General features: G+C 41.7%; 1 protein-coding gene across 2 annotated transcripts; it reads right to left on the bottom strand.

Moving 5' to 3' along the window:
* Positions 1 to 218: 218 nt before the first annotated feature.
* Positions 219 to 8,427, bottom strand: KPNA2 (karyopherin subunit alpha 2). Of its 2 annotated transcripts, none has more exons than XM_053911942.1 (11): positions 8,288 to 8,427; positions 7,168 to 7,265; positions 6,895 to 7,032; positions 6,272 to 6,360; positions 4,418 to 4,686; positions 3,851 to 3,945; positions 3,488 to 3,751; positions 3,064 to 3,297; positions 2,450 to 2,632; positions 1,516 to 1,665; positions 219 to 562 (listed from the first exon to the last, which is right to left on the bottom strand). In XM_053911942.1, the coding sequence occupies exons 2-11, from the start codon at positions 7,240 to 7,242 to the stop codon at positions 470 to 472; spliced, it is 1,590 nt and encodes a 529-aa protein (XP_053767917.1). In that variant the 5' UTR covers positions 7,243 to 7,265; positions 8,288 to 8,427; the 3' UTR covers positions 219 to 469. The 2 variants fall into 2 exon arrangements, with proteins under 2 accessions (XP_053767917.1, XP_024428899.2); XM_024573131.4 differs by having other exon boundaries at positions 8,257 to 8,396.
* Between the last annotated feature and the right edge of the window lie 283 nt (positions 8,428 to 8,710).

The raw sequence follows: 8,710 nt of genomic DNA, 5'->3' as shown, positions 1-8,710 counted from the left end.
ATCATTACCAAGAAGAGAAGCAGCCTACGGCAAAGCCCAAACTCAGGAGCAGGCAGAAGTTATCACTCCTCTGTCCTTGGTAACGGTTAAGTCAAATGATGTCTGTAACCAGAACTATACCTCCAATTAGTCACATGATTTTGGTTCTGTTACCCTTCATTTTAACCTAAGAGCTCCAAACATTGGAAAGCAAAACATAGGCATGGTGAAGTAACATAAATGGTGAAACTTAATCTTTATTTACAAGACACTGTAAGATAGGAAATTCCACATAGAAATAAGAAACTCAATGAAAGGAGAAGCTTCATACAGTATGTACAGTTTGGAACTGTTCAAGTATAGTCTCATTGTAAAAAGTGCTACAATAACAAACCACATTTAAAAAGAGTTCTTAGTAGAGAAACAGTACGACAAACTTATACCAAACATAGCACACAACAAACAACATTTTATGCCTCAGCTGTACAATCTAAAAGTTAAAGGTCCCAGGAGCGCCATCCTGAACTTGGAACGTATAGCCATCAGAGGTAGTTTCTGGCACAACATTTTGATCTTCCTCTTCCTGAAAGTATTAAAAGAAAAAATGTAATCTCATAAATATGGCATATTTCTAAGCAGTAGCCTACCTACAAGTCTATATTTACTCTTAAGGTCTTTATTTGCATATTTCAACCTCTAATCCTGTACCATATTTGAAAAAGTGGAGGAAGGGAGAGAGGGCTACCAAAACTTGCCAATTCGTTAGTCCAAGGGAGGGGAAGGTTCTTCTCCATCCTTCATTTTAATAAGCGAGGGAAAAACTGCTTATTAGGCCCAGAGTATGGCCTACTTCTCCAGTGACATGCTTACTCCCCTGACACGCTTATTCTCAAGATATTTTAAGATTCCCAAGGCTATTCATTTCAAAGTCAATTGGAGACTTTTTAAAAATCTCAAGTTAAAAAGATTATATTATCATCAAGCCAAACATTTGAGGAATACATACATTATATTATGTCCCACTCACACTAATATTTTGCTGTATTTAAGAAGGGTACAGGGCATCTTTAAAAGGCATGAGAGCCCTGGCTGGTGTGGCTCAGTGGCTTGAGTGTGGGCCTGCAAACTAAAAAGTCGGAGCATATGCCTGGGTTGCAGGCCAGGTACCTGGTAGGGGGCACACAAGAGGCAACCACACATGAATGTTTCTCTCCCTTTCTTTCTAGCTCCCTTCCCCTCTCTCTAAAAATAAATAATATTTTTAAAGGCATGAGAAAAAAGCCCTGGCTGGTGTGGCTCAGTGGACTGAGTGCCAGCCTGTGAACTGAAAGGTTGGTGGTTCGATTCCCAGTCAGGGCACATGCCTGGGTTGTGTGGCCAAGTCCCCAGTTGGGGGCATGCGAGAGGCAACCAATCACTGTTTCTCCCCTCTTTCTCCTCCCTTCTCCTCCTATAAAACCTTAATAAAATAAAGTCTATAAACTTAACCATAAAGTCTACTTTCCAAGTTCTTATTAACATTACCATGTCACTTACCTCCACAGAGAAATACTTCTCAATCAAGTTTAATGAAGCTTTGTATACAGATTCATTTTCATGGTTTTGTAGAGCTTCAATTTTGTCCAAACCTCCACATTCTTCAATCATTATACTAAGTTTCTCAGTTTCACCTAGTTTCTCAGCAGCCTAAAAAAATTTCAATCTATGTTTGAATACTAATATTTATCAGACAGAAATAACACTTCACAGTTCCTTTAATAAACCCTATGAGATAAAAACTCTCCATTTTACTTTTTTTTTAAAACTCAAGGGGAGCCCTGACCAGTGTGGCTCAGTTGGTTGGACATCATCCCACAAAGAAAAAGGTCACCAAAGTCACTGGTTGATTCCCAATCAGGACACAAGGCTGGGCTGCAGGTATGGTCCCTAGTTGGGACACATACGAGAGGCAACTTATCAATCTTTTTCTCACATTGATGTTTTTCTCCCCCTCTCTGAAAATAAAGGAAATCTTAAAAAAAAAAAATTCAAGGTGATCTGATCTGTACTTGCTCTTAGCAACTACTTCTGTAGCTTTTGGTCACAAAGATCTTCGCATAGTTCTCAAACTTTTCTGTTCATCATCACCTGGACTTCTATAAAAACGACACTACATTTTTCACATTCAGTTTTACAATTTTATATATTTTAATTGCATAATAATAAAGTTATTTAATAGAATATTTAAAATATGACACTATATCCAGGTTCAACTGGTCTGTGATGGAAACAGATTTCTGTTTTGTAAGAGACATATAATCTCCTAGTCAAGGTGGAGAACCATGGTCTATGGTACACGAAAACAAATTTCCCTGAGGCGTAGTTAAAGAGACGTAGGATAGTAAGTCAAAGGTTGACAAACTGTTCATACTGGGTGACGGATAAACCAAGGATCATTATTCTAGACTCAAATCACCTTGTTAAGACTTACCTGGAAGATATTTGAAATGGCATCCAGAATAACCAGAATAATTTTAGTATCTTTCACAGTTAAGAGGTTCACCAATGGTTCTATTATGCCACAGTGAACAAGGTATACAATCTGTTCGACTGTTCCACCACTTGTATAGTTGGTCACAGCCCATACAGCTTCCTTTTGTGTCTTAAAGTCTGCCTAATAAACATAAGGAAACAGGCTTATTTCAGAATGGTTGTAAAAATAAGACTCCAAAAACACTATTTTAAAAAACAGTGACTATAGGACCTTAAGTGAAAGACATTATTGGCCACTATTTAGCAAAGAAATGCAACATTGGTACATTAAGAATCTTAATCCCTGACTAGGTAGCTCAGTTGGTTAGAGCATCACCCCAATACACCAAGGTTGCAGGTTCAGTCCCCAGTGATGGCCCATAGAAGCAGCAACCAATGAATGCATAAGTAAGTAGAAAACAAATCGACGTTTCCCTCTTTCTTCCTCAAATCAATAAAGAAAAAATTTTTTTTACAAAAAGTTAAAATAAAGAATCTTATCAAACAGAGCTCTACCAAATGCCTGTCCATAAGTGCTAACAATCCCTGGATTAAGGCCTAAGGCTTCTCTACCTTAGAGAGAACAACAACGAGGAATGGGACTAATCCATGATTCACAACTTGCTGTATCTGGTCCTGGCGGCCAGCTGTGATGTTTGACATTGTCCATGTAGCTTCCTTCTGAATATTAGTCTTAGAGTTCATTAACAAGCTGGGAAACACAGCAAGTGCTCCCGCATCTATTACAACCTGAGTCTGTTCATCCGTCCCAGTGACAATATTTCCTATGGCTCTTAGCGCAGGAGTCTGAAAAGGGGGGAAAAAATGACATGGTGACAGTTGTCTTTTATTTTTTCTAATATTGCTCAAAAATTCTATACCCCCGAAGTTTTGACAATAGGCTCATCACAGCCTCAAATAAGTAGTATGTCAACACTAACATCAAATAATTATGTTCCTTATACTTTATGTTCTCATCTGAAAGTTAACAGCTTACCACAATTGGCAATTCAGTAGCTCCCAGGAGCTTCACAAGCTGGGGCACAACTCCTGTTTTCACAACCATTTCGATCCGTTCATTTGGACCATCAGTAAGGTAGGAGATGGCCCAGCAGCTATCTGCTAGTACTTCTGGGTCATCATGATGCAAGAGACGAACTAAAGTAGGAAGAATCTGCTCAACAGCATCTAACGGGGGTGCAGGATTCTTGTTGCGACAAAGGTTTGACAGTGTCCAGGTAAGATTACGTAAGTAACCACACTGAAGGAAAAGAAAAATGCATTGAGAGGTCCTGTTTTTTGAGGAGGCAGGAAAATTAGAATCAACAAGTGAGTAACTTGACTTATGCCAGTAACTTACTGCTAAAGATGACATATCAGGAACTGCAAGAAGAGCCAACAGTGGATCAACTGCACCATACTTGATAACCAAGTCTCGGAAAACTGAACCATCACCTGAAAAATGGGCAAAGTCAAACCTATCTACTTTTCTAGCACCATCAGTATTTATATTAGCACCACCAGTGCGCCAATATTGTAACATGAAGACCACACTGTCAGAAATTGCCTAACTTACTTAGATGCCACTTTCACATCCAATAAGCACTGGAAGAAAGCAAGTTCAAAACTTGACACAAACGTCGCTATTACTTATAACAAAGCAGCCCTGGCTGGTGTGGCTCAGTGGACTGAGTGCCAGCCTGCAAACCAAAGGGTCACTGGTTCAATTCCCAGTTGGGGCACATGCCTGGGTTGTGGGCCAGGTCCCCAATAGGGGGCACGTGAGAGGCAACCACACATTGATGCTTCTCCCCCTCTCTTTCTTCCCTTCCCCTCTCTAAAAATAAAATCTTAAAACAATACAAAGCACTTTATCCAACCCCATGATTAGAGATATTCTGTCAGAACAATTTAAAATGCCAAGTACCTGCGATGTTTCCCAGAGCCCATACAGCTTGTTCACTGATGTGAGCATGGGGAGATGCCAACAGAGAAATGAATGCTGGGATAGCACCTCCATCTACTACAGCCTTGGTCTGTTCCGATGTCCCGGAAGCAATGTTAGTGAGGGCCCAGGCAGATTCAAACTGAATGGGACTACAATCAGTTCTGCCCAAGAAGGACACAAATTTTGGAATCAAACCAGCCCGGATTATGTTGTCTATCGGTGGCTGTTTTTCCCTAGAAAGCAGTTTCCTAAGGGTGAGAAGAAAGAAAAAAGTTGAAGGTGATTAACAAATTAGTGTGTGTCAAAACCAATTAAAAATGCAATTCAAGAGTTTAGAACTTTAGACAACCTTTTACAGTAAAGCACTAAACGCTCAAATTATCCTGTAGTTTAAAAGGAGCTGGACAGATTGGTTGCCACGTACTACCACATGTGGTGTCTTTAAGTATCTTTTTTTCCAAAATCAAAGTATCACCAGTAATGGACCTGGCCAGGTGGCTCAGTTAGTTGGAGCATCATTCCATACACCAAAATGGTCCAGGGTTCAATTCCCAGTCAGGGCACATACCTAGGTTGTGAGTTCCATCCCTAGTTGGGGCGAGAACGGGAGGCGACTGATCGATGTTTCTCTCTCTCACATCAATGTTTCTCTTTCTCTCCCACTCCCTCCCTCTCTAAAAATCAACAAACATATCCTTGGGTGAGGGTTACTTAAATACACACACACACACACACACACACACACACGCGCGCGCGCACACACTCTCGCGCTCTCTCTCTCACTGATGTAGATTCCTCTTCTCTCTGAATCCCTGCAGAAATCTACTTTTAGATCTTGCCAGGTTTGTTTGTTTTTTTTTTCAATTTTTAAAATACGTTCATTGAAGCATAATCAATAAATATATCAAAAAAAAAATACGTTCATTGATTTTAGAGAAAGGAAGGGATAGAGAGAGGGGAGAGAGAGAGAAACATTGATCAGCCTCCTCCCATATGCACCCTGACCAGGAATCGAACCCTCAACCTTTTGGTGTACAGAACACTCCAATCAACTGAGCCATACTGGCCAGGGCTTGTAAGTTTTTTAAAACTTTGACACCTGAAAGTTACACTCTCATTGTTAATTTGTTTCTCTGACCAAATAAGGTTAAACGTCTTTTCCACATTTGCCATTTAGATTTTCCACACCCTTATGCTCCAGAAATCACTAACCCTTTCTGTGAGGGATGTCACAAATATCTGTGTATGATGAGAGATGATAAGGGTCTAAGTATACTTATTTTCTAAATGGATATACCATTCTAAATGTAAATGCCAATCCCACTGACTGAACAATTCCTTTCCCTGATACTGACTTGAAATGCCACATTGACAAAAAATTTGTAATTTTTTGTACACCAAAGGTTAATAGTGGTATCACTGGGTATAGGTGGGACTTTAGGTATTATAGAAAATTATAGTTTTACCTAAGGCAAGATTCCTAAAGCTGGCTTAACCATTACCCATACCATCTATCTCTTTCCCACAAAAAAAAGAAAATCTGCCCTGGCTGGTGTGGCTCAGTGGACTGAGCACTGGACTGCGAACCAAAGGGTCGCCCGTTCTGCTCCCAATCAGGGCACATGCCTGGGTTGCAGGCCAGGTCCCCAGAGCGGGGCATGCGAAAGGCAACCACACATTGGTGTTTCTCTCCCTCTCTTTCCCCTTCCCTTCCCCTCTGCCTAAAAATGAAAATAAATAAAATCTTAAAAAAAAAAAAAAAAAAAAAGAAAGAAAGGAAATCTAAAAAGGCTAATTTCTAGGGTTACTTATACTACGACAGACAAGACTTACCTTGCAGCCTGAGTAGCTTGGAGCTGGCTTTCCAAATTGTTGCTATTTATGCCTTTGACAATGTCCTCAACAGACCAATTTATAGTGCCCTACAAAAACAGTGGATTTTGCAAATTATCTTTTGGATTAACTACAAACAATAATATCCCTTTTTGCCATTGGGAAGACATTTTTAGGTTTATAATCAGTTACTAAATATTCATGAGCCCTACATTTAATTTTGCCTGTTAGTTAAATATTCATTATTTTACATGCAGAACAGTTTTCAAACAAGTACTAAAAATAAAGAATACCAAAAAAAAAGGCAGAAACAGGCCGGAGAGTGGTTGTTTCTGGACATACTTTCACTTGGTACTGGAATGGGCCAGGTCAAGTTACTGAGCTGGCAGCTGTAAACGCAGGCAAACCTGAAGGGAGATCAGAGCTTAAAGACCTTGGATCAGGTTCAGCAGATTATTAAGAGTGGGTAGGAAACCCAGCAGAACTACTGATTCGGAGCAGGAAAAAAAACCTTCACAGATTTCATTGTTAAAACCATAAGGATAGGAATGTTTTAAAATACTTAACAACCATACTGATGATTTTCTGGGTTTACCATAATTCATAAGCTAAAATATATTCACCTGGTTGTTGCGGTTTTCCTGCAGTGGAGAAGTTGCATCATCAGGAAAGGAGCTCACATTTCTCCTTTTCAACATCTGTTCATCCTTCTTAGCTTTTCTCAGCTCCACATTAACTTCTATTCGGCGACGCCTCATTTCCTTGGGAAAAGGTAACAAATCATTGCATCTATTACTTTAGGTTTTGTTGCAAAGCGAGGGCATTTTTTTTTTTAAATTCCCAAAAATATCTTTCCATTTAAACAATACTATGTGAAAGCAAAAGAAGTTACTCACTGTACTGTCTTTCCCCTTGTTCTTAAATCTGTTAAGGCGGGCAGCTGGTGAGTTAGCGTTCTCATTGGTGGACATGGTTATGAGACAAAGGGAGATAGCTATGAGGTGAGGGAGAGAGAAAAATTTCCCTTTTATCATTTTGCTTTGTCTGTAAGAAGAACATTAACAGGTATTTCACATTCTTTTTTCGTACAAATTCTTTGAAATCTTGTGTGTATTGTAAGCTACAGCACAGCTCCGAGTTCGGACTTGCCCCAAGCATGTGCTAACTAACTACCACATTGGACAGTGCAGCTCTACACCACTATGTACATACAGTCCATAAATAGTTAACTGAAGACAAAGTAGGAAACTGGGCTGACAGCTAAAAACTATATCCTAGGTTCAATAGATTCAGGTCCTCTGGTCTTTAAACAGCCAAAATAGGCACTCTCTCCACAATTTTCAATGAAAGAAAAATTTCCTTCATTATCGCATTTAGTAAGCGTTCCATAACATTCTCCGTCAACACTGAAAATTTGCGACGCCGTTCTCTGCATCTTCCGTATCTCGCTAACACTTACAATTCCAGGAATTTCGAGTGGACGTACTTCATTACGATGGTATCAGCTGACATCATTCAGACTCGGCTACTTAAGAGCAACCTTCAAAGGTTCCTTTCAGTTTCTTTATTCCATTACGTTAATTTAGGAAACTGGCACAGCCAACCCAAGGCCTACATTGTAAGAGATAGTCCTTACAAATGCCACCTCCATCATCTCCAGTGCCGTCCCCTGTCCCCCACCCCCGGAAGATGCAGCGGAGAAACCGCGGAGGAAGGGCCGGCGGTGCCTGGCCGCCTCCCGGGACTCCGGCCCTCAGGACTCAGTCTGATTTTTCGAGTCGCGAAGAGTCAAGGCTCTCGCTGAGGCTCGCAGAGCCTCGGCGGCCTAAAGCCCTAGGACTGGCATCGTATAACAGCCCCCTGGACAGCGAAAGACGCACTGGAGGCCTCCTCAACAAGGGAGGCCAAAGCCAGGCTGGGCGTGTACCCCGGGCCTCCCCTCCCGCCACCCGCAAGCAGAGCGCGGCCTGAAGGCCACTCGTTACCTCTCTGGCCGGGGTGGGGCTGAAGTCGTACCTGCACAGCCGGCTTAGCCTTTTCACAGGAGACGGTGCGAGGCGGACAGGCTGCGGTTCGGTTGCTCTAAAAACGCCCAACACTGATCAGCACGAAGACCGTGTGGCTCGTGCTGCCGGCCGGCGCGATTTAAATTTCCCGGTGGCTCCGCATTCCGATTGGCTGGTTTGAGCCTACGTTGTGCGTCTATTGGTGGATTCGAAAAACACGTTGTGGGGGGGGGTCATAGGGACTAACCCGAGAGAGGATAGTATCGCGAGATGAGGGAGCGGCCAGGCAATCTTTGAGGTCCTAGCTGTTCGGAGTTGAAGACTGCAGATGCGGGCCAGGAGCGCGAAGGGCTTTTTTCAGCTTCTCCGCAGCCGGCCTTTGCAGAAGGATTTGAGCGTTGTTACATTCCTGGTCCTTTCCTCGGCGGCTACC

Source organism: Desmodus rotundus, chromosome 9 (genome assembly GCF_022682495.2).
Source record: "Desmodus rotundus isolate HL8 chromosome 9, HLdesRot8A.1, whole genome shotgun sequence".
Lineage (NCBI taxonomy): Eukaryota > Metazoa > Chordata > Mammalia > Chiroptera > Phyllostomidae > Desmodus > Desmodus rotundus.
The sequence above is the reverse complement of the archived record's forward strand: the minus strand, read 5'-3'. Positions and strand labels throughout refer to the sequence as shown.